Source organism: Perissodus microlepis, chromosome 6 (assembly GCF_051167445.1).
Source record: "Perissodus microlepis isolate ML-2025 ecotype Zambia chromosome 6, ASM5116744v1, whole genome shotgun sequence".
NCBI lineage: Eukaryota > Metazoa > Chordata > Actinopteri > Cichliformes > Cichlidae > Perissodus > Perissodus microlepis.
Window position 1 is genome coordinate 11,746,917 of NC_140466.1, and position 26,330 is coordinate 11,773,246.

General features: G+C 39.0%; 1 protein-coding gene across 1 annotated transcript; it reads left to right on the forward strand.

Moving 5' to 3' along the window:
- Window positions 1-21: 21 nt before the first annotated feature.
- smc3 (structural maintenance of chromosomes 3) lies at window positions 22-26,330 on the forward strand. Its single transcript, XM_084930794.1, has 29 exons — window positions 22-217; window positions 872-947; window positions 1,081-1,119; window positions 1,210-1,277; window positions 1,551-1,622; window positions 2,221-2,300; window positions 2,398-2,476; window positions 2,797-2,914; window positions 3,416-3,591; window positions 3,852-3,932; window positions 4,485-4,649; window positions 6,553-6,674; window positions 6,934-7,147; window positions 7,701-7,804; window positions 8,895-8,994; window positions 10,210-10,370; window positions 10,774-10,915; window positions 11,280-11,430; window positions 11,527-11,677; window positions 14,387-14,540; window positions 14,734-14,892; window positions 15,940-16,047; window positions 16,336-16,444; window positions 18,660-18,907; window positions 22,256-22,468; window positions 23,291-23,482; window positions 24,012-24,189; window positions 24,542-24,648; window positions 25,189-26,330. Exons 1-29 carry the CDS (start codon window positions 203-205, stop codon window positions 25,258-25,260), a joined length of 3,654 nt encoding a protein of 1,217 aa, XP_084786920.1. The 5' UTR covers window positions 22-202; the 3' UTR covers window positions 25,261-26,330.

A 26,330-nucleotide genomic window follows, 5' to 3' on the forward strand; every position in this document is an offset into this window, starting at 1 on the left:
TTTCACAAAATGGTATCATCCATTCTATCCCGCCCCCGCCGCCATTTTCCATGTTATTCTTTCCTGCCTTACAGTATTTTATGATTTTTAATGCAACAGTTTGATTGTTAAGTTTGGATTATTATAGTTGTGGTTTCTCCAGCTTGGCGCAGGGAGTGTTTCATCTCCAAATTTGCAGAGGGGACGCCCTGGATAAGCAGCCATGTATATTAAACAGGTAAGCTAACGAGACCAGACTGATGCGTGTTGCCGACTGTTACTGGTCTAATAACAAGATTTAGGCCAGCTTAACGTTTTTCCACTGAATGATAAATATATAGCTATCGAGGCTTCACTCAAAGTATAACGTTGATTGGATTGCAAAACTGTGCACAGGCACTCCATAAACGGCAAACGTTGTGTAGCTATCTAGCTAACGTTAGCTAGCGCTATTTGAATTAGTGTAGAAGTGAATTGCCTGTCCCCTCTCGAGATGCTAAGCTAACGCAACTAGGCCAGGCTTAGGTTTTCGGATTTATATGCTTCTTTTCATTGTTGTTATAACGTTTAATGTTGCATATGATGCAGAATACGAGAGTTTATTGTATAGTTGTCGGCTAACTCGGCATTGTTGATTTCAAACCTTCAAAAATGTCCTGAATGAAAGTAGCGGTAGACCATCAGAGTGACCATCAGCCAAGGCCCTGTTGCCTCGTTTTACCTGTGATGGTGCTATTCAGCATAAACAGTTTACACACCTTATGTTTACAAATATTCATAGACCCAGGAGCTCTTTGACCATGTTTAACTGTAGCATGTGGTTAAAATATTGCACTGAAACAGCTGATGTTGTAGTCGGTGTGTTCACGGTGGTCTCTGGTTCCCTGTGCAGGTGATCATTCAGGGGTTCCGAAGTTACAGGGACCAAACTGTGGTAGACCCTTTTAGCCCGAAGCACAATGTCATCGGTATGTGTTCATCCACATCTTTCCATAATTATTTTGTATTGCACCTGAGTTGCTAATCAGGTTTTTCGGATACTTTATGTCCTGTATGTCACCATATCCTCATTTTGTGTTTATTTTTCCCTTTGTCTTACAGTTGGGAGGAATGGATCAGGAAAAAGTAACTTTTTCTATGGTATGAAGCCTCAAAACTTGCTGCAATATAGAATTCAAACATTTAGACTTCTAAGACTTTAACTCCCGTTCTCTTTTTTTTTTTTTTTAGCCATCCAGTTTGTGCTCAGTGATGAATTCAGCCACCTGCGACCTGAACAACGCTTGGCCCTGCTCCATGTAAGTACAGGAAAATGTACTGGGAACATGAGCCTTTAGTGGGAAGCTATGAATGCAAGTATGCTTGCTAAATAACAGATTACTCTCAGTCAAAATCTTTGCATTTTTCTACCTGTGCCAATTGGCAAAAAATGTTTTTTGTTTTGTTTTGTTTTGTTTTTTTAATTAACTTTTATCACAGTGTGAGTGAATTTGCCTTAGCTTTGACTAAAACCTCTTTGGTAGATGCCAAAACTTCGTTGTGTAAAAATCTCTCTCTCCCTGTCACTGTAGGAGGGAACTGGTCCACGTGTCATTTCGGCTTTTGTGGAGATTATATTTGACAACTCTGACAACCGACTGCCGGTAGGAATGGCAAACATTTCAAATTTATTCTATTACTGTATTTTCTGCTTGATTCCATTGTGATATTATTTAAAAATTTCCATAGGCCTCTCAAGGAATGTGTGTGTATGTGTTAAATAAATGGTCACTGAGCAGCTTGTGGCTAAACGTGTATGATCACATAGCCTCTTTTCAGTGCTGATATTTGTTTCACAATTAAATTTGCATTATTGTTTACATTGGTTTGTATCAAAGTAAACCTCAAAATAAAAAAAGGAAAACACAATAAACTAAAATCCAAAAAACCAGCAACATCAACCCTTTTATGCTTTCTTTTGTAACAAGACTCTTAATCTTGGGTATTAAAATGGTGAACATCCTTAGTCCAATTTAAGTTGTTCATTTCATATTGAATATTGAAGTCACTCCTGGTGATGACTGTTATGAAGACCACTGATTGCACTGCGTTGCCTTCAGTACACACAGTCCTTCTTATTCTGATGATGAAGGCCGGATGTCTGTGAAATGTTGCAGCCTGGTGATACTGTGGCATAACCTGCCAATTATCGTCCTCTGTGTGACCCTCAGCTTGCCCAGTGATAAATGCATCTCTTTCTAGATTGACAAAGAGGAAGTCTCCCTTCGTCGTGTCATTGGAGCAAAGAAGGACCAGTACTTTTTAGACAAGAAGATGGTGACGTAAGTATTGCGAGGGATCAGCTGTCCATGTTAAATTTGCCAAAGGACATTACTACATGTGTGATTCCATCTATTCTATGCACTCTTCTTGTTGCAGTAAGAATGATGTCATGAACCTTTTGGAGAGTGCTGGCTTCTCTCGGAGTAACCCCTACTACATTGTCAAGCAGGGAAAGGTGAGAGACGAGTGCAGTGCCAAGCCTAATTTAAGGCACAGTAGTTTTTGGTGATGTGAAATGAATTTCATTCTTCAAGCAGTGGTCATTGGGTGGGTGTTTCTAGTTGAACAGACAGTAAAACAGTGTTGTCCTCACTATTTATTTACCTTAGTCTGTTTTCCAAAAACTAAGAGTATTAGTAGACTAAATAATTGATGTTAATTAAAAAAAAAAAATCATTAATTAATTATAATCATTATCATTTGTTTTCTGATAGGAATATCTCAGAGGTACACCAGATATTTGGAAAATTTACCTTATGTTACTGTTTTATGTAGATCAACCAAATGGCCACAGCACCTGACTCACAGCGTCTAAAGCTGCTGAGAGAGGTGGCAGGGACACGAGTGTATGATGAACGCAAAGAGGAGAGTATTTCCCTCATGAAGGAGACAGGTAAAGGCTTTTGAATACCTTTCATTTTGTACAACCGTTGATTGGTAGATTTTAATTCATTAATGTTTTTAATTGTCTGTGAACAGTTTTGTTATTACATGACATCAGCTAGATTGTTTTGAAAAGGCTTTATAATGTATATCTATATGTACCATGTTTCATTAGCCTTAGGCAGGATTTGTAATTTGTGTCACATGTACTGTCGCCTCACAGCAAGAATGTTCCTGGTTCAAATCCATTCCAGGGCTTTCCTTCCTGCAGCATTTTAGTTTCATTGTTTGTGTGGTCGTCAAAGCACTTAAATGTATAGAAAAACGTACTCCATTTCCACTGTCTTATAGCAGTACTGTCGGATTTCCATCACAGTCACAGTTGTGCATGACTATAACACGTGGCATTGAATTGTTTCTATAACAGAAGTACTGCTTAATTTTGTATACCTTTGGTGAAGGAGTTACAAAGAGAAAAACCTGAAAACAATCCACTGTGTGTTTTCCTCAGAGGGGAAGCGAGAGAAGATCAATGAACTGCTGAAATACATCGAGGAGCGTCTGCACACCTTGGAAGATGAAAAGGAAGAACTGGCTCAGTACCAGAAGTGGGACAAAATGAGAAGAGCTTTGGAGTACACAATCTACAACCAGGAGCTGAATGAAACCCGTGCCAAGCTGGATGAGGTAATAAAGTTGTGAAAAACGTTGAAGTACACATGCAGAAAAAAAACACAAAACATAGACTTCTCTGTATTTTGATGCAGGCGTAAGAATGTAACGCAACCCATGTTGCAACACAGTTGCATTATTTATGCAGTATAACACGAATTCTATTGTCCCAGACATCATTATAAACTTAATTAAATGTGAACAAATGCCAGTATCAAGTAGACTTTATTGCCTCAGTAACAAGACTTTTGTACTTTGTTTGGCTCTTTTAATAGTTGTCCACCAAGAGAGAAACCTGTGGAGACAAGTCCAGACAACTACGTGATGCTCAGCAAGATGCCAGAGACAAAGTGGAGGTAAAGAAACAAAAAACCCCAACAACCATTGCTTGGCTTCAGTGAAATCTCATCACAGAATAATATTTAAGATGGTGTTACAGTATTTTGTAAATGACCTTGAATGATGTGTTTGTGCTCTGGTAATTGATCTACTTTGACATTTTTGTGTAAGATTGAAATAAACAACTACAGTTTTAGTAACAAAGTCATTTGTTAATATTGTCAGGGTTTGATTTTGTTCAGTGCAACATTTTTTTGTTCCTAAAGGTACCATAACCACAAAAAAAATGCAATTAAATTTTACTTTTGTGTGTTATTTTCACATCTAATGTTTGTTGACCTCTTTTTTTTTTTTCCTCTCTAATATATCATTGCTTATCTAAATATATCACGCATTTCTAGATGGTTAATGTCATCAGCTCATCTTTGTGACCTTGTTAAATAAATGATGCATCATTTAGTCGCTGTAAAGGAAGTAGGTTGTTGTGGGTTTTTTTTTGTTTTTTTTTTGTTTCTTTGTTTTGTTTTCCCCTCATACAATGATTCTTTATTTTGGCTCTCTTTGTGTAGGAAACGGAGCGTGTTGTGCGAGAGCTGAAGTCTAAGATCTCTGCCATGAAGGAGGAGAGAGAGCAGCTGTCGGCAGAGCGCCAGGAGCAGATCAAGCAGAGGACCAAACTCGAGTTGAAGGCCAAGGACCTGCAGGACGAGCTGGCAGGCAACAGCGAACAGAGGGTACGGAAGCCTCCCATCTGCGTCACTCTAAACACGTGATGATGCACCAACCACACTCCCCCTGCCTCTTTCCCTTTACCATCTCTGTATAAAGAAAAGGCTGGCAGTTTTTTCTCTTTTAATCCACTCCACTCACCCCTGTTATAGCCGGAAATGTGGGTACTTTCCAGCCCCTCTGGTGATGGCCAGAGGGGCCGATGGTGCGATATGGCAGCCTCGCTTCTGTCAGTCTGCTCCAGGGCAGCTGTGGCTACAACTGTAGCTTGCCTCCACCAGTGTGTGAATGTGAGAGTGAATGAATAGTGGAATTGTAAAGCGCTTTGAGGGTCTCGAAAAGCGCTATATAAATGCAATCCATTATTATTATTATTATTGTTGTTGTTATTGTTGTTATTGTTGTTATTACTTGTCCAAGGTTGCTTTACTTTTCAAGAATTTTGGCAAGGGTGTCTGTCAATTTTTCAGTCTGTTTATAAAACCAGAAATCCCCAAATCATGACATGACTTCGAGAATGTCCAAAAGAAAACAGCATAAAACTTAATCAGTAAACCAAAAGGCACTGATCCAAATATTCAAGTGCTTCATTCTTACAAAACTAATATGTGGTTTTGGTTAAGGTGTTTTAAAGGTATTTATTTCATTTAATAGATGCAGCTGTTACTTGTCAGTTTAATATAACTATATTTTAATGTATGTAATCATGCATCCAGTATCTGTATAATATCTAATATCATGAGTAATATTAAAACAGGTCAACCAGTGCAAAAAAATGTGCAGTTGGCTTGTGGGATGGGATGAGAAGCAAAACAGAGTAAGCACCAGGTTGCGTATCAGACTCTGCTTACAGCTCCACTATACATCATCCCTGGCATGAGGTTTCGTGTACAGAATTGGCATGCATCACTCTCCATATGGCTTGGTGTTTGTGTGCACATGTGAGTATGAAGACGATAATTATACATAACAGCTCTATTGGCTCAGTTTTTATGGTTCATGGTGGGTCCCAGGCAGCATGCTGGCTAGTGGTTGGATTAAGCCCACCTGGCTGCGGCTGGCACAACACCAGCCAAAAGTTATTGGAGCAAAATGAAAAGCATCTCTAGCTACAGGGGATCCTGGTTTGATCAGCTTTGAGGTGGCTGATCAAACCACGGGGGGAAAAAAGTGAGCACAGCCATCTCACAAAGGAATTTGTCCAAATCAGTTGTCAGTTAGATTTTCTATTGATACTAGCACATTTTGGTTTACTGAATATTAATGCTCTTTTTATAGGATTCTCTTCCAGTAGATACCTTTTTATATAAATCTGTTGTAAATGTGTTAGGGCTGTCGGTCTATTAAAATATTTAATTGCGATCAATCGCGTGATTGTCCATAGTTAACTCTCAGTTAATTGCAGATTTTTAAAAATGTATATATTTTATTGCATTATCAGTGGTGTTTTTGGCCAGGAAGCGGTATTTAAGACTTCACGTACTACGGTGTTAACTCGATTCACATCGATTGTACAAATAATTTTGTTCTTCTCGAGGTAACTGTCTGGCAGAGCATTAAAGCTAAACTTGTTATTCAAACGACCCTTTTCTTCATCCATTTCTGCTTATCATTCACAATGTTCTGATGCTTCACTTCCAGACACCCCAATCTAAGGATGGTGGGCCACAGGTCTCAGCCCAAGCACGCATGTGTTAATCAAAAGAAAATAGAGGTGTTAAAAGGAATAAGCACTAATGCGTTATTATCCTGTTAACTTTGACAGCCCTAAAAATATAAGTATACATTTTTCATAATTGTCATGAGGATTATTTATTCTTCAACACTTTTCCTCACATGTAACTCTTCTTTTCTTAACCTTTCATTTGTCGGATTTGTTGGATTAATAGTCTGCTCTTGATCTTCCAGAAACGCTTGTTAAAGGAGCGTCAGAAGCTCCTGGAGAAAATTGAGGAGAAACAAAAAGAGCTGCAGGAGACTGAACCCAAGTTCAACATGGTCAAGGAAAAGGAGGAGCGGGGCATCTCCAGGTAGGGATGACTCATTCTCAGTTATCGTTCCCCGAGCAGGCGGTGACCGGGCGTGATTCAGTGAGTCAGTCAACCCGAGTTAAATATAATTTGATAGTGAGAGATTAAAGGTGTCTTCACATGAGATATTTGCGAATTCCGTTGTAAAATTATTTTATTGCATGTGTTATACAAACATTTGAATACAGGAAGGGAGGAGAGCCAAAGAAAACTATCGGTTCAGTTTATAAATCTATGATCCCACTTCGTTGTCTTGCAGATTAGCTCAAGCTACACAAGAGAGGACAGACTTGTATGCTAAGCAGGGTCGTGGCAGTCAGTTCACCTCTAAGGAAGAAAGGGACAAGTGGATCAAAAAGGAGTTGAAGTCTCTGGACCAGGCTATCAATGACAAAAAGAGGCAGATTGCTGCCATCCACAAAGACCTGGAGGACACAGAAGCAAACAAGGAGAAGAACCTCGAGCAGTACAACGTAAGATAATTCAAAATGTTTCAGACCTGCTTTTCCATGAAAAAGAATTGCACACTGAGTTTTGCTTTCCTGTCTTTTGTTGCTCTAGTTGAAATAACTAGCTATTCTTTTTTTCTGACACTGTTTTTACTGGAACATTTTAACCTATACTTATTTTTCCCTTTTATTTTGGTATTTTGCAGTCTTGTGCATATAGCTTGAAGAAGTGGTAAAAAAAAATGTTTCTAGGGGATGCACTGGTGGGAAATTTTGAAAGGGGGAAACAAATCTTTATTATAAAGTTAACATTTTGAGACTAAGCTTTTCATTACATGACTTGTGAACATTTGGTGCAAAATCCACAACAACAAAAAAGTGAAAAAAAAAAAAAACAGTCAACAAGGTATAGACTTTCATTTGGCTCCTTAATTTTACACCAATTTAAAATAAATAATTTTGCATTTATTTATTTCGGATTAGTGGTGTGGTATATGTCGTTTAGAAAAACATTTCTGCTGTTTTGATCTGACATCCTGGCAGGTTAATGTGTCTCACTTCAAACTTGTATCTTTAGAAACTCGATCAAGATCTGAATGAGGTCAAGACCCGTGTGGAGGAGCTGGACAAAAAGTATTATGAAGTGAAGAACAAGAAAGATGAACTGCAGAGCGAAAGAAAGTAAGGACCTCGTCTTTGTTTTTAATCTTCTCTCTGACCTCACATCTTTAAGATGTAAATGTATAAAATTCAGTCATATTTTAAACTTTTTTTAGTGTGCAGTTCATGATAAAATGAAGCTTTACATAAGTCAGACCTGCATGTTGAATTGAGTTGAAAGGTTGTTGTTTAGCCTTTCTTTTAGCCAGTATGCTGTTTCCGCTTGGCAACCTTTAGATAGATGCCAGTGTATCGTCTCCTGTGAATGTCACCAGGCCTTCTCAGTCCACTTAAACAATGAGGTGTGTTTATGTAACACAGAGGATGATACCTCAGGCTTCTGCTGCCACAGTTTCCTTGCCTTTAAAAGGTCCTTCAGGGTGGTTGAATTGTGTCATGAGGCTTTTTAGTGAAAACGCGGAATATTGTTCCATGTTTCTTGAAGCACGACAAAGGCAGCATTCACATTCAGGCCTCTCCAGCTATTATTAGGAATGGCACTCAAAACGCATAATTTGCCTTAAGCATAAAAAGAGGTTGTGATCTTTCTTTTTTTTAAACTGAATTCTATTAAATTCAGCAAGACCCTTATTACTGTCAGCATGTAAAACAGATTCCACGAATAGTTTGTGTATGTCAGATTTTTAATTATGCACCCATCACTGTGATCCGCTGCGCAGTCTGTCGGGTGAGAAGGCAAAATGACAGCTGCAAGCTATTAGTAGCATATCTAAAAATGAGAACAAATGATGAATTTACTCAAACCGAAACAATGAGATGGTTTGGCAGGGAATCGAGATGATATATTTTTACTTGAGGATGATAGTTACAGTTTGCAATTAAAAACAGCTTGACTTGAAATTATGTGAAAGTGAATGAATATTTATGTTTAAATACATTCAAACTATGAATCAGCAGCTGTGTTGGTTTCATAATCTATTTCCAAGATGAATGAATACAGAGATAAAAGATGTAACCCTTTATAAAAGAGAGTTTTAGTTTGAAGGGTTCTTTTTTTTTTTTTTTTTGTTTTAGTGTCATGACTGCACTTGCGTTTTAGTGCTTCTGGTGACATAAGTGTAACAGTGTGTGACTCTCTGTATCTGCCCAGCTACCTGTGGCGTGAGGAGAACGCAGAGCAGCAGGCTCTGGCAGCCAAACGAGAGGACCTGGAGAAAAAACAGCAGCTCCTCAGAGCAGCCACCGGCAAGGTCCGTGTCACTGTACATGACTGCGTAATTATTGACGTGCATAATGCAACTATAGGATCCCCAATGCTTCCACCTGGATACAAGTGAAAGTGTGACTGTGCATGTATGGGCACAGAAGTGGATGGTTTTTTTTTTTCAGAGGATTGAAAAGTAATCCTTTTACTTGAACACACACACAGTACATGGATTTATCTTCCTCTTTCCCAGGATGTCACTTGTAAGTCACAGGTAGACCTGCCATTATAGTTCATACACGCACTTACATACAGAAGAGCTGTTAGTGAAGAAATGGGCAAGTGAAGATAAATCAAATCCCAAGTTTAAAAAAAAAAAAGAGGCCTCACTCTTTAAACGAGCCCACCTTAATACAGCGACCGACTCACTTTGTGACTCAGCTGGTTGTCAGAATAGATATATCAAATGGAATCATTCATCTGCTTTGCTACTGGCACCTTATGATAGCTAGCTAAATTTACATATGACTCACTCCTTTCTGCCTCATCCAGTCATTTCTTCGGGGCATATACATCAATCAAATATCACTTCTGAACAATGTCTGCCCAGATGAAAGGAGGCTGTGTGTAGCTTCATGAACAAATGTCCTACATTTATTTTTCTTACATTAGTCCCGGCTGACTCATCCGTCTCCAGCCTTTGATGGGCTGTATCTATCCCACATTTTTATATTCGCACTGTATATTTCAGTGTAGGATTGCGCAATGGAGTTAATACAGACCTTTTTTTTTTTTCATGGCTCATACAATATGAGTTTATTTTTCTGTGCTTTTTTTGTGTGTGTTATTTTGCATACTGAGAATGTAGAGCTTTGTCATAGTTAGAATTTGGTGCAGTTAGAAGGACTCAGTGTGGGCGCTTTACTTCAACAGTAATGCCCTTTGTCTCAGATTCATTTCATAACAGAATTTTAAGGAGTAACTGTGGGGCAGAGGGCCATTGTGCTGCTCCAGGATTTGATCTTTGCATTTTGTGGTTGATTGTATGAATGTGGATGTAAAGAGTGAGTTTACCACTCCAGATTAGGGAGGAGTTCAAGCATCTCATGATCTTGTTTAAAGGTGGAGGTAAAGTCAGAGATTGATGGATATGATGGTCTGTCATGCTGAAGAAGGAGCTGACCAGTCAGTCCGACTTCACTTTAATCTGTTTTATATTACATTAATCATTATTCCTTTTGTGTCACTTATGTTCTTCCAGGCCATCTTGAACGGTATTGACAGCATCAACAAAGTCCTTGAGCATTTCCGTCGGAAGGGCATCAACCAGCATGTCATCAATGGTTATCATGGCATCGTCATGAATAACTTTGAATGTGAGCCTGCTTTTTACACCTGCGTGGAGGTTACAGCTGGGACCAGGTGTGGTTTGCTTTTGTATTTTCATTCAAATGTCTGTGTAGGCTGAAATGAAAACAACACTTTCTGGCTTCAAGTCCTTTTATTATGCAAGATTATACAAATGTGCCCAGTGGGTAAAAGGAGCAGGTTGCTGCGTGGGAAGCCAGCAGCCCAGTCAGTTTAAAACATTTAGTCTGAAGTTACTCCCCCGTTTGTAGTATCAGTATACCATCTGCCTTGGGCTTTTTTATTATTGCTTTATTCTTCCTCTTTAGAACCTGTTAAAATTTTTAAATATCAAATGGGAGTTTTCATGTTTACTCACAGAGCAGGTGTTGTAGATTTTACAAACAATTTATGATTTATAGTAAAAAATGACTTTTGGTGTTTTTTTTGTCTTTGTTTGTTTCTTTGTTTTTTTAAGGCTGTTTTACCACATTGTGGAGACTGATGAAGTGAGCACTAAAATACTCATGGAGTTCAACAAAATGAACTTGCCTGGAGAAGTCACATTCCTACCTCTGAGCAAGCTGGACGTCAGAGACACCGCCTACCCAGAAACCAACGTAAGTACCTGACGTGAATGGGTGCTTTGCATGTATTAAATTTTGAATCTACTAGCAAATAGTGGTATACAGTAATTGACAGTGGCAGTTAACATAAAAACTGCATTCAACTATATATATATATATATATATATATATATATATATATATATATATATATATATATATATATATATATATATATATATATATATATATATATATATATATATATATATATATAATTATAATTTTTTTTTTTTTTTTTCATTTCCCTTTGTTCAGTCCTCTTCATTCCATTTTTCTCATCAAGATTTCTACTGACAAATTAGTTTCATTATTACCAATGATTTTTTTGTTTGTTTGTTTCATTTTTCTCCATCAGGATGCCATCCCAATGATCAGCAAGCTCCGCTACAGTTCCAACTTTGACAAAGCCTTCAAGCACGTGTTTGGGAAGACCCTCATTTGTCGTAGCATGGAGGTTTCCACCCAGTTGGCAAGAGCTTTCACCATGGACTGTATTACTCTGGAGGGTAAGCTTTGCTGTGAAATGCAGTACAGCTTCAACAATTCTCAGTGCAAAATACTCCAATTGAGAACATTCATATCATTGTTTTGTTACTTCCTAGGTGACCAAGTCAGCCACCGTGGAGCTCTGACAGGAGGATACTATGATACCAGAAAGTCTCGCCTGGAGCTTCAGAAAGACATGAGGAAGGCTGAGGAGGAGCTGGGTGAGCTGGAGGCCAAACTCAATGAAAACCTGCGCAGGAACATTGAACATATCCTTTCTATTAAAACGTGTGGCGAGTTTGTTTATCATGTTGATGTTAGAGCGCTGTGTGTTGCTGTCCGTTGAGAGTATGAGCAAACTTGAAAGCTTCACTGAAGAATCGCGTTATTAGTGAGGCAGAGTTTTGGCCCCCTGCTTAGACTTAGTGACAATAGAAAAATGGCCTGGGTTTGACTGGAATACCGAGGAAAAAGGGAGTATGTGATTCAAGACTGAATTTGAAAATGACTAAACAGACATCTCCCACTTTGAAATGTTATGAAATTCATAAACACTGGAGACAGACAGTTAATAATCGGTATCTGTTAGATCCAAGTAGATTTTCTTTCCTTTTCAGGATAGAGATTGTGTTTGCCTGAAAGGTTTAAATCATGATGTACAGTTAAAACTAGCCTTTCTAAAATCGTTTTCATATTGACTTTTAAAGTAAACATTGCTTTGTGTTGACAACAGAAAACTTTGCACCCTCTTAAGACTGAAATTTTAATTTAAATTGGAGCTGTTTTCTGTATAAAAACTATGTTATTGAAAGTTACACCACCCTCATTCAATTATGCAGTGACGTCACATGGCTGAACCTTTGTTTTAATTGTGTATTAAATCAGTCTGGGTTGTGTAGCTACCTTAAGGCCAGTTGGAGCCTGGCTGGGACGCAGTGGCAGAGTTTAATCGGGTCAAGAAGGATTAGTGTGTGTTGGGTCATATCGGCCAGAGCCATGACTCACTGCTGGACAGCTCATGAAGGCCAAACAAGTGGATCACAGAGGATTTGTGTTTGCATGTGCGATGTATTTATGAATATGGTCACTTCCGGCCCAGTATAATTAAATGTCTGTTTGCACACCTGTGTGATGGTGTGTAGCTTCTCACTCACTCACAGCCAGTAAAGCGTATGCTGCTTGGTGTGTGCGCACCTGGTGATTACGTATATGTACGAGTCAGTAGGCGAAATGGGCATCTGTGCCGATGACATGGTGCTTCACTTCACTCCCCGGAGGAGTGAGTCAGAGAATGAATTAATTATTTAAGACACCTTGTTTTTCACTCTCCACCTCTGCCCTGTCAATAAGCATGAGCTCCCAGCCATTCCTTCCTTCTTTTAGTTGCCGTCTTCACTGTTCCATTACATTGCAGAGAAACTTATACAGTTTTTATGTGAAACAGAAATTTTAAATGTACCTGATTTTATGTGGTTGTGCTAATTTATCGTGTTTTTCTATGGAAAAAAACAGTTTGCAGCCTGATATTATCTGTTCACATTTGTCAGATTATCTTTGGACATCTGTTTTCTCAGTCTTCTCTGGTCAGCAGGCAGGAAAATCCACTTTCCCTCAGTCCTTTTTATATCACTACATTGATTGGTCTTGGTGTTCATTGAGTCCTGGTAAACCTCAGAGGCCCACAGGAGTTTTGCAGTCCTTTGAAGATCAATAAGCCTGTCTGTTAAATCAACTTAATGATGAGCATGTGCAGCCCTTCTTAATCCTCTGCTTTGATTTTAGAGACACCTCCTTCCCTAAAAGCCCAATCACATTATTGGAGCACTAAATAGCCTACAACATGCCCCATGACTTTACTCATTATCTGATCAGTGTCTTTTGTGTGTCTGTCAGTACGATTACAGAAAATTTAACCAGGCTGAATTTCTTGAAACTTTGGGAAGAGGTGGTGTATGTGCAAAAGAAGAACCCTTTACATGCTTTAATTTTAGATCCAAGTCACTTAAAATAGCTGAATGTGACTTTGGCCTTGGCAGAAGATCAACTCTCTGAGTGCCCTTCCAGTTTGCTGCTTCAGCTTCAACAAAACTGTCTCTGTTGCTTAGGGATTCTGTGCCAAAGTGCTTAATTAAAGCTGAATCATTTCTTATCCTTTTTATTTAACCGTTTCAAGTAGTTTGGTTGACTAACAAAAACGAATAAATTAACAAAACCAAAAACTGACTTCTAAACGTGGAACCTTCTTCCCGTGGCATTAGAAGCACAACTGGTTTTAATCTCTAGTTCAAGACCTATTAGAAGAAAAGTATGACACTTAAACTAACAGGGTAATCAGGTGTTTATGTGCTATGTATTGTATCATTGTTCTGTGACATTCATTAATCTTGCACCAACTCATTTCTTTTTTCTTCTTTTGCTATAAGGGAAAATTTGTTTCTTTCTCAGCTTGGGGACTAGCAAAAGCACTGAAAACATTAATATCATTTTGGAAAGTGTATGTCACAAGTGTATTTTTAAGTGTATGTTACACTTTTTTACCTGGAGGTAATTTAATTGTTGCATTGCTACAGGTCACATCAAACTAGTTATATCAGATTGTTTGTGAGGTTTGAAATGTAGTGTTTACTCTTGTAAATATTGCAGTTTGCAGGTGTTTTCATTGTCTGGCATGTTTTATGTTGGTTTGTAATGTTTGCTCAGCTGAGTTGACATACAGTTGTATTTATTGTGCAAGTCACTAGTCCTTCAATGCTTGAATGGGTTTCATGGGCTGCGTATCCAGGTTTCTTGCAGTCCCAGCACTTAACTTGCTTGGTGAAATGGTAATAACGATTTAACAATGCATCGCATCAGGGACCTTATAATAGGCACTGCAATATGACGTAACTGTGATTAGCTCAAGAGTGGCTATTAAGAAAAACTGAAAATGCTCGTCTGTAGTAAAAATTGGCATATACTTCCTTAACTGCCACCTCCACGTATCAACAATGAGATTGACCAACTGATGAATCAGATGCAGCAGATCGAGACACAGCAGAGGAAGTTTAAGGCATCCAGAGACAGTATTCTGTCAGAAATGAAGATGCTGAAGGAGAAGAGGCAGCAGTCAGAGAAGACTTTCATGCCCAAGGTAATATTACCTCATTGTTGTAGTGTATTGTAACCTGTATAAAAACCCTGTGTTCAAGATCACTATGACCAGATTTTGTTATTGATGTTTGACTTGGTCTGTGCCTCAGGTTCAGCCTGTCCCCATTATTGTGTCTTAATGTTGCCCACTGCTGTTTAACATTCCTTCGTTCTTCCTCTCTCTCTCTGTCCAGCAACGCAGCCTTCAGAGTTTGGAGGCCAGCCTCCATGCCATGGAGTCCACCAGAGAGTCGCTGAAGGCGGAGCTCGGTACAGATTTGCTGTCTCAGCTCAGCCTGGAAGATCAGAGGCGTGTCGACGACCTCAACGATGAGATTCGTCAGTTGCAGCAGGTCAGTGGACACAGACTGTGTCTGTTGCAGCATTTGTGACAGTGTTTCTGCACTGTAAAATAACTGACACACACACATGAATTTTCATTTGTGTAATTGTGCTATATCAGTTTACAGCAGTTGATTGCTCAAAACTTTATTGTGCAATTTATTCAGGTTTTTCAGGGGGAGAAATCACACTGATGTGAAAAACAAAAAACTTATGTATCAACTATGAGACATTTAAGAAAAATGTTCCAGTGAAATAATTACTGTCTTTTAGAAATGTGTTGAATCTGAAATTGTGGCAGTATCCGTGCGTGCTTGCATGGAGTTCAGAGAACATGCCGGTTACCTACATTTGTTTCTCAGTGTCCTTTCGCTTTCTGCCTCCTCCTAGTGTATTCACATGCTCTGACTGAGGTGAGAGAAGCAGGCAGCAGCTGTGTGTGGGATGTTCCTGTGATACAGCATTGCCCTGTCTTTCTCTTTCACGGCCAGCTGCTCTCGGCTTTCCCCTCATTGAACTTTCAGCCATTCCTGCCATCGTTGTGCAACAACTCCGCCCCCACAACATGAAGCCTTTCATATATGGTTCTGTTATGTTTGCTGTTGTCAGATTATATTACCTGCAACAGAACTCCTGGTTTAGTTTTCATGGGTTTTGGTTAATATGATATTTGCTTCGACATAAGTGGGCAAAGACTTGTTCCTTTACATAACATTCACTGATAACTGTCGCTGAGGCAGATAAGTGTATACGCAATTTTTATTTATTTATTTTTAGCAGATTGTATTCTGTGTAGACTGAACAGTTAAAGTTGCTCTCATCTTAGGATTGTCAGGATGTTTATAAAGGCAGAAACTGTAACATTGGCTTTTAGATAAATGACTATCACTCCTCACACATCCGTCACTCTGACAGCACCATTTCATGCAAGAGATTTCTTTTATGTGATATACAAAGCAAGAAAAACCCATTCAAATATCAAATCGCTGGTATTTCAACACATAGTGAAAATATTACATAAGTAACTTTTGTGCTTCGATGTCTTTATTCACTTGCAGGACAACAGACAGTTGCTGAATGAGAGAATCAAGCTTGAGGGCATCATGACCAGAGTGGAAACATATCTCAATGAGAACTTGAGGAAACGTCTTGACCAAGTGGAGCAGGTACATCATCCCTTTAAGCACTTTGCTTGTAGAATATGTTTGTCACATGATCTATATGTGTATGTTTGTTGAATTATTTCCCTTTTCATATTAACAAAGTCATATTATTTTTAAGTTCTGATTCTTTGTTTTCTGCTGTTAAATTGTGGTCTGTTACAAATTAATTCTTAGATATAACTGATTTAACTATAAATAATGTTTTCATTTTCTAGGTAGAGGGGTGTTTGAATGACCCTCCCTTTTTATTTATTCTACTATTTTGATGTTCCCTCACTTTGTATTTCACAGGAGCTAAACGAGCTGCGTGAGACGGAGGGAGGCACGGTGCTCACGGCCACAACCTCCGAGCTGGACGGCATCAACAAACGTGTTAAAGAGACTTTAGCTCGATCAGAAGGTATGTGGTTTTTAATTTTATTGATATGTTTGTCAGTACTACTGTTCATATGTTGGGATAAAATAGTCACTGCTGTGGTTGTGGCTACATTTATGACACATATTTAGAAGCTCACGTATTATTTTACTAACAGGACAGTTTATACCTACTTAAAAGTGGTTTAAGTTAGATTAGGTTTCACTTTAGACATAATCACTTACAGGGGATCCTGTTGGTGTATTTTTAATGGTTGCTCCTCTATTGTAATTGTTTGCTTTCATTAAATGTAAGTCTGTCTTACAGTTGTCCAGAAGTTAAAGTTGAATTTATGAAGAAAATGCCTGAAAGCATGTGTTTTGGAGCCAGTATTTACAGTGTTTAAATTCACTGTACTGTGGACTGCAGCACAAGTTTTGATTTTATTATGATCACAAAGAAAATTATTTTTAAAGAGTTTTTAGTATTTAAAGTAAATTACTGATTTTTGTCATTAAAGACCAGGAAAAATAATGAAAATGTTATTTTTCAGGGCAGGAAGGGTTTTTGAAAATGAAATAAACCCAAAAAGCCATGGACACTTGCTTCAAAAATACACATGAAATAATGTGACTCGGTTAAAACCTTTTTTACAGTAATTATATAGGACACAATATTCAGTTCTTCTTTTCTTTTTTTATTAAATATCATTGAGCTAATAGAAAGGGTGGATCAAGTATCTGGATCTTCTGCTGTCACAAAGGCTTTGCCCTTAAAGCATAGCTGACAGCTGTAAATAATACTTTAACAACTAGGTTCACTGTCTGCTCTAGTGTTCGAGAGGAGAGGCTGCAGCTGGACGTTAAATTATACCTTAACTTTTGACGTTGACTTTTAAGTCTTATTTTTTCATCTATAGATAGGCTATAGGTAAATATCTGTATCTCTGTGTAATCTGTATCTATGTAGTGCTCATTACTGCACATTTCCGGGTGAAATGAAAGCAAAGAGAAAAAAATCAAATCGTTCCAGTCTTCTATCTCTTATGCTTAGTTAATTTATTACCTGTCTGGCTCAATTTATTGTTGTCATTTGAGTGTAAATTGAGAAACTGTAGGATGCCTTCATTGAGTTGGTACTGCCAGCAGATGGTGAGAATGGCTGTGATGCCTTCGAATCACAATTTGGATAATATGTTCTTGCACAGACTGCCTGGTCGCACATTTGTATAAATGTTCTATAAATGTGGTGCAGTGACTCAGAGGTGATAAAATGCAGTTGTCAAAAAGCACTTGTTTCTGAATACCCTTAATTTGCATGGATTCATATTTCATCATTGGCACTAACTAATTAAAGGCATTCACAGCATCATCCTTTTCTTATGTAGGCGCTATATTCAGTCATCCACTCTTGAGTATTGTCAGTTTTACCTTTGTTCAAAAAAAGAAAGAAGAAAAATCTTAATTTCTTCTTTCTTTAAATGAAAGAAAGAGACATTGTCTCCCTTTTTGTAGGTTGTTGAGAAAAGGCTCTAAAGACAAATGATGTAATCGCTTCTGCTGAACAAAGATGACACAAAGTCTTACGAGCCATCTTGAAACTAAGGATATACGAGAGTGGTCGACAAAATAATTAAAAGTTGCAGGCCTTCGCTAGATGGCACTTAAAATAGTCAGTTTAAGTAATTATTCGTATTTTAGTGAGTTACAACATCTCAAAGATCTTTCCAGCCGTGATCTTTGCAGCACCTTTCTCTCTCTGGTCTGTGACAAGTTTTAAATAAGTTGGAAATCAAAGGAGGTGGCAGTGCTACAAACTTGGTGCGTTCTCCTTTGATCAAGGCAAGAAAAGTTGAGGCTTTCAGTGTGTAACCACATTCAGCAAAGGTGTGTGGATGTGTATGGGTTTTACACTGCCAGTACACTGGCTAGCATTGGCTACTGTTGGCAAACTCCTCTGAAAGTGCATGCATGTTGTGCCGCACATGTCAGCAGCATTTAAAATATGTTACATCATCAAAGAAAGTAACCACTCAAATCTAATTCAATAAAAGGCTCAAACAGTCCACCCAAAATAAGTTGGTAAAAAACTTCCCCTTACCATCTTTGTTTTTTTTTGTTTGTTTGTTTGTTTTTTCCAGACGAAGCAAATTGCAGTAACTATTAAAGAAAGTCATTATTTTTTTAAGTCAGGAATTCGGCAGTATACTATGTATAGATAAAAATCGAACCCATATCACCTCCTCAAATGTCTTTCCCAGATCTGGATTCTCTGATTGACAAGACTGAGGCTGAGATCAAGGAGCACATAAAGAGCATGGAGCGATGGAAGAACATAGAGAAGGAGCAGAATGACGCCATCAACCATGACACAAAGGAGCTGGAGAAAATGACCAACAGACAGGGCATGCTGCTCAAGAAGAAAGAGGAGTGCATGAAGAAAATCAGAGAGCTCGGCTCGCTGCCTCAGGAGGCGTTTGAGAAATACCAGACCCTCACACTCAAACAGGTACACCTTGCCACCCACACACACACGCTCACACACAGTGCTTAATGATGTTATATGCTCGCCGCTGGCTTTAAAATTTCTTTTCTTTTCTTTTTTTTTATCAGCCAGCCCTAGCACTTTTCAGACATGTAGTGTACAGTGTTATTTTTCAGTGGGAGTTTATTAAAATATGACATTTATTATTTTCAGAGGGGAAATTGTTCTGCCTTTTACATGCTCAATGGAAACAAAGCACTGGGGGCTTTTGTTTTCACTGGGAGCTGGGAGTCATGCTCAGTCACTTTAAACTAACAAGTTTCAGTGGGAAAGTGTCAAAAACAGAATAAAATGCATTTTAAACATAGAATAAGGCACAGTTCATTGAAAAACAAGATACACAAAAAGAAAAGCAGTTTTAGTATGAATAGAAATACACATATGTACAGCGTCCCGCATGTGAGTTGAAGTGCAAATAGGCAGAAACTGACACAGTGATAATGATGTCTATGCTATGAGCAGATGAGGTAAGTGATAATAGAGAGGGAAAAATCAGAGATTATAATAATCCATCTATCCTGGAAAGAACAGATGGAGTGATGTAAAAGAGCACTGTTGTGCGTGTGTTAAAGTGTTTGTAAGAGTCCCACCTCCCATACACAATAGAGAAGCGTTATAGAGTCACAGTGAGACAAATATCTTCTGTAGCACTCAGACCTGCACCTCAGGGCAATGAGGCTTTTACTGTATTTGCTGTGGTGACCAGTCAGGGAAGCATACAGAGTCTTAAGTTCTACTCCTAGAACTGGCCCAGCTTTCCTGATCAGCTTGTTGGACCTTCTTAAAGACAACTTCAGCGTTCCTGGACCAGTCACAATTCACTGTCTATGCGTATCTGTTGTCCTCAGCCACCTCATAATCTAACTCCTTGGTGCTGCCAGGAGAAAAGGAGGAACCTGTTTCCTAAAGGCTAGAATCAGTGGCTTAGTATTAGTGATGGCAAGCTGTAGATTAGCTCACACCATCTATAAAACTGTCCACCACTCTACTGTACTTCTGTACATCAGTGATGCAATGATCTGTACCCGAGGTCTGAATATTACATAAGGTGAAGAAAAGGGGCGATAAAAGAATTCCCTGTGGTGTTACTGTGCTGCTCAGTCTGTTCACTCAGCAGCTTTTCTGTTGGACATACTGTGGTTAACCCTGGAGGAATTGCTAATCCAAGTTGAGGGGAGCATGTGCCTGTTGTATTTTATTTTTTTAAATACTTTTTCCAAATTTATAGTACATACAAACAAAAATAAGAGAAAAGAACGCAAAAGAAACAAACTAAACAGAATGAAATGCACATAATCTGTGGGGTAAAGAAAGAACAAATTATATACATATGTAAACATATCTGTCGCGACCCGAACTGGGACGACCCAAAATCTGTCCAGATACTCCTCCGATAAACTAAATTACGCCACAACAAAATCCCGAGAGTCAGTAGGACACCCCCAAACTCCCATGCCCATTACAAAACCCTATAACCAATTCCAGTTGAAACCCTCTCAATCCTCGGAGAGGGGCTCCTACCAGCCCGGGTATGCTCAGTCTTATTGATTCCGTCCCAAAACACCATCCACCCCGCCCCTTACATCCACACAAAGACAGCAAAGAGCATAATTCTCACAGTGTTTGCAGTTATTTCAAAGAGGGAGTGTGCTGGATGCAGGAGGCAGTTGATGGCATCTTCCACGTGTTGTTTAGAGTGACTTTATATGAATAGATAGACTGGTAAAGATATCTGAAAATGAAAGCAAAATCCAATAATTATTCATTTTAATTGAATTGGTTTCACTTAAAAAGGAAATATGTACAATATTAACTGTTAGCTTAGTTAGCTTTAGTTAGCATAAAGCTAATATGAATCGGCAGTCCCTTGGCAAGTTACATGCATAGGATCAGAAAGAGTAAATCACAAAACATCCACACACCCACTGTGGATCACTCGAGTCATTGGACACACTGACATTCATTACTTTATGAAGTTGAATTGGTGATTGTACAAAATACATTCAAATCATTACTTTAGCACACATTTAACAGACACAGAACAGCGCTAGCTTGGAATCACATTACTGTCTGCCTGATTATTTTAGGTCCAAAATGTATTCCCACCAATGTTCATTAGCTTGTAACCTTTGTTCTGGGGTTCAGCTGAGTAGAGAGCCTTGCTCCTGAAAAGCTGTTGGCATCAGTGAGAGTAAACTGGTGACCTGAAAGACAGTATCTTGCAAAGCAGCGCAATCTTACAGGAACTGTTTTATTTCACATGTTAGCCATTACAGCAGCAACACAAACAATAATGAAATAGCTGGGTTGAGGTCAGTCTTTATGTGCATTTTTCTTTCCCCCCAAATCCATTTAGAAATATCTGCACATACACATGCAGCCAGAGCCAGGTCTCTTTAGGAATAAAGCCCAAGGCCATCACATCCCACCCACTCACTAGTGACTCACTAGACACTGGGGGTAAAGACTGTGTGTTGAGTGGACTTGGCTGCTTCTTTCATAAGTGTCTGAGTGCGCACACTATGTGTGTGTCTATGCGTGTGTGCTTGTGTAAGCCCCCCTCCTCAACAATGCCGAAAATAGGCTCGCTTGCTCATAAACACTCCATATAGTTAATCTTTCTCCACAGGACACTGCTTGGGGGCATGATGGTGCCATTGATTGCAGAAGTGGATGAGAGAGCCATGTAATAATGGCACTTGCTCATGCTTCCTTGGTCATTAGTGATTCAAAGAGATGAATTTAGAGTTTGAGAGTTTGGAGAGACAGTGAGACACTTTCAGGCTAGACTAAACTAAATCTTAATTGATCAGGCCGTGTCCTCTTTCAGATATGAATAAAAGGTGCAAAACGCGTCCATGAAATGCATAATGAATGTATGTTTAGTTAAACATGTGAAACTCATTTTCTAGCATTACGAAACCTGTCCTTGAGTGGAAAAATAATCTGAAAATATAAAAGTACTGTGCAACATTTCCTGGAAGTGTAGTTGTAACATCAAAGCAAAATAGCCAAATTAGTGAGTTCAGATTTTAAAAACATAAAGATTAAAACAAGCACGTATGCATTTTTTATTATTATTATTTTTTACATTAGTGGCTTTCTGTGTGCATCACTTAATATACTGTTATTTCACAAAAAGTATTGTTTTCTGAAAGATGGATGGATGAATGCACAAGCAATCTAAATTATAACTTCGAAAGAGAGCATGTTTTGAGGAGTAATTTAAAATGATACTGATTTAAAGCAGATCTGATCTTGCCTGGAACTAATGATGTATTGTATTCCACTTTTTTCCCTCTCCTCCAACAGTTGTTCAGAAAACTGGAGCAGTGCAACACTGAGCTGAAGAAGTACAGCCATGTCAACAAAAAGGCTCTAGACCAGTTTGTCAACTTCTCCGAGCAGAAGGAAAAGCTAATCAAGCGTCAGGATGAGCTGGACCGTGGCTACAAATCCATCATGGAGCTCATGAACGTCTTGGAGCTGCGCAAGTACGAGGCCATCCAGCTCACCTTCAAACAGGTACATTGCAGCTCAGACTCTGATTAAAATCTTCAGTGATACAAGTCCATGGTTTTTACCTTAGACCTGCATGTAAATCACCCACATTTTTTGGGAGAAGCAGAAGTGATCATATTTGGACAAGCAGTGCTAACTTACCAGCCAAAGCTAGCACACTTCATACGTAAATCGTAGGATTGTAAATTCCTGGTAAGACACTAATAATACACTATAATTTCACCCACCCAAAACTGGAGCAAATATTTCTTGGGCAGACTGTTAGTACACCCAGTTACACAAAAGCTACATTAAAAATGCTTCAGAAGCTACAAACATGGTTGAGTGGTCCAGTGTGGTGACCTCACTTCGACTGAGGTGAAACCTAGAACAGCGGTCCCCAACCCCCGGGCCTCGGACCGGTACCGGTCCGTGAGTCGTTTGGTACCGGGCCATGAGAGTTGAGGCTCAGGTGTGAAATGTATGGTTTTCAGGGTTTTTATCGGTTTTCAGTGTTATTTTGTTATCGTTTTTATCGTTAACTCGGTTTTCCTGGGTCTTCTCACGTGTGTTATGAATAAATCTTCTGTTTTTCGGTACCGGTACTAGTTTTATTTTGTTGTATTTATCCGCAACACCTTAAAGGCCGGTCCGTGAAAATAATGTCGGGCATAAACCGGTCCGTGGCACAAAAAAGGTTGGAGACCGCTGACCTAGAAGATGGCAAGAGGTTTATCCCTGAAGAAGTTCAACACTAATTTAAAGCATTTTCTCGGAATGTGAAAAATTCATCAAAATGTGACTAAAATTCACTTTCTATCTCTTCTTACCATCTGCTCCTCTCAGGTGTCGAAGAACTTCAGTGAGGTTTTCCAGAAACTGGTGCCGGGTGGCAAAGCTACGCTGGTGATGAAGAAAGGTGATGCTGAAGGAAGCCAGTCTCAGGATGAAGGAGAGGGGGGTGCTGACAGCGAGAGGGGCTCCGGTTCACAGAGTAGCGTTCCCTCCGTGGACCAGTTCACTGGAGTCGGCATCAGGGTAGGAGTCTTTTTCAGTTCAGTTGTTTTATCTGCTGTTAGTTGACGGGCTTTACTGATTACCATTTATAAATCAGCTTTTTTTTAAAAAATGAATGGAAGATAATCAAATAATAAGATGATGCTATAAGTGAGCAAAATGTTTCAGCTCTTTAATTTTTCTCATTATATAAAGTTTTATCATTTCTGAGGTAGAACTGTGCTTCTTGAGTACCCTCAGTGTATTGAGTTTCCTTGAGTCTTTGTTTGGAAACATGTGAATGTGTATTTCTGGACTGTTATGATTTCTGGTCCGCCCACACAGAGAAAGAACCAAGGTGAGATTGGTCATGCAATGAGTAATGCGCAGTCCTCTTAGGGCTAAATTTATCTTTATCATTATCAGAGCTGTTGTAACATTGCAGAGGATTTGTTTAACTTCATGAATCAGAGACTCTTATAATAAAGTTCTTACAGTAAAGAAATTGATTTCTCTGTTTTAGTTTCAAGTAAAGTTTGATGGTCTAATTTGATGCACATGTCCTGCGTAGGTGTCCTTCACCGGGAAGCAGGGCGAGATGAGAGAGATGCAGCAGCTGTCTGGAGGTCAGAAGTCTCTGGTGGCTTTGGCTCTGATATTTGCCATCCAGAAGTGTGACCCTGCTCCTTTCTACCTGTTTGATGAGATCGACCAGGCCCTGGACGCACAGCACAGAAAGGCTGTCTCAGGTAACAATGAGTTATGTGTCTACACAGATTAAATGAAATAAATCTATGGCTCAGTAGGGTTGATTAATAAAAATAACTCTCATCATTGATCGCAGTCTCCTCTGTAGTAAGAGTAGGCAGAAGGTGGACGATAACCTAGAGAGGTGGAGGTATGTCCTGGAGAGAAGACAAATGAAAGCTAGTAGAAGTAGGAGATGAGCATCAGGGGTGAAAGGGAAGGCTTATGAAACTGTAGTGAGACCTGGTGTGATGCATGGTTTGGAGAAAATATCACTGACCAAAAGAAAGTTAAAATGACAGTTGCTGAAATATTGGAAACTTTATTCAAAGCAAACCTTCCTTCTTATTGCAGATATGATTGTTGAGCTGGCTGGCCACGCCCAGTTCATCACCACCACCTTCAGACCTGAGCTGCTCGAGTCTGCGGACAAGTTCTATGGTGTCAAATTCAGAAACAAGGTGAGGCCTCTTCCTTTGAGTCTCTGTATATCTACTGAGAGTCAGACTATGCTCCGGGATTAACCAGGTTTAAACGTACCTGAGCAAGTTTTCTCACAATCGTCGGTGGTCGTTTACAGCGTGATGATGTTTCTGAGAATTCAAATGCACTTTTTTTTCTCCCAGTAGTAGGTGGTGATTTTATTTTATTTATTTTTTTACAACAATAGCAAGAAAAATAAGTCTTACGAGAGGCTGCTCGTTTGTTCTCACACAGCCCAGCCTACTAAAGTCAGTGGGGAAAAAACAACTATTTTCTTCACTTTAGTTTTAGGATTCAAGGGAGAAAATGCAGTGGTGGTGACAGTGTTGTAAACATAATTTTGCATTCTGTTCAAACTCCATTTGTCTTAAATCAATAGCATTCAAAGTTCATTTGTGTCTTTGTTCTCCGTCAGAAAAGTGATAGTAATTTCCTTTGTGTCTGTCTCTTAAGAAAAAACGATTACTGCTCAGTCGGTGCAGCATTGATTAGTCATTAACCGTCTCTGTGTTTTTTAGGTGAGTCACATCGACGTGATCACAGCGGAGCAGGCCAAAGACTTTGTGGAGGATGACACCACCCATGGTTAAGAGTCTCCTGCTTTTTATCATCCTCTCGGCCCCCACCTCCAGCCCCTCTTCCTCCATCTCTACAGCGCACTGCAAACCTCAAAGGCCTCCAAGACAGGGCCCAAACACAGACATATCCCACTCAGTCCAGAAACCTTTTTATAGTCGTGTTAAACATAAACAACACAGGAAGACTCAGCTTCTTGTGACGTCCTTGCGATTAAGATGTAATTTAATTCATGCCCAGCAACCCCAACTCATATTTAGAGTTAAATCTTCAAAGGCTGATACGAAAAATCTGGAGGACAAAATGTGGCTATGTTGATAATCTTTAAGCTGACGGACTTGATGTGAATCAGCCTCATTATAGATGACAGTTAATAGAGGTGTAGTTATTTTACACTGAAAAAAAAAGATTCTGAAGGGAGCACTTCATGTTTGTGTTACTGCGATGATTTATTTTAGCCGAATTTTGGTAATCTGTCATCCAATGATAAAAGCGCCAGAGATGCAACCCTTCAGGGTCTTTCCTCTTGTGTACAGTTGAGTGTTTTGATATGACTTGGATGAATCTTTGGGGGCCTTAGGCTCATCTGGATGTGTTCATTCTTACTCTGGTTTCTGTAATGTATACTCTTTGTACTCATGAAATATTACTTCTGTCACAAAAGCCACTTGGCTTAAAATGTTCAAAGCTTGTGGTTCCCTTTTTATGCTTGTATTCTGTCAATTCTGGTCTTAGAGGTCATTTCAATATATGAAGTTTAATTCCAAAACAACAGATACCCATTTGGGAACCAACACATCCTCCTAACAAGAGTGTTTGTGAAACCTGACCGTGTCCACTTGGGTTCAGTATTCGGTCAGTCGCTGTTTTCTAGAAAGCCAAGATGTTATTAATCTTAAATTTCCTTCATGGAGTCTTTGTTTGGGATTGAACTCCTCATATATTGTACCTTGTTTCAAATCTTTCTTTTTTAATGTTTGTGTTCCTTTTTATGTAATAAGAAAACATAGAAAAATAATAAAAGGTGTAAAAAAAAAAATAATAATAAAATAAAATAAATAAACACGTCATCTCCGCTTCATGA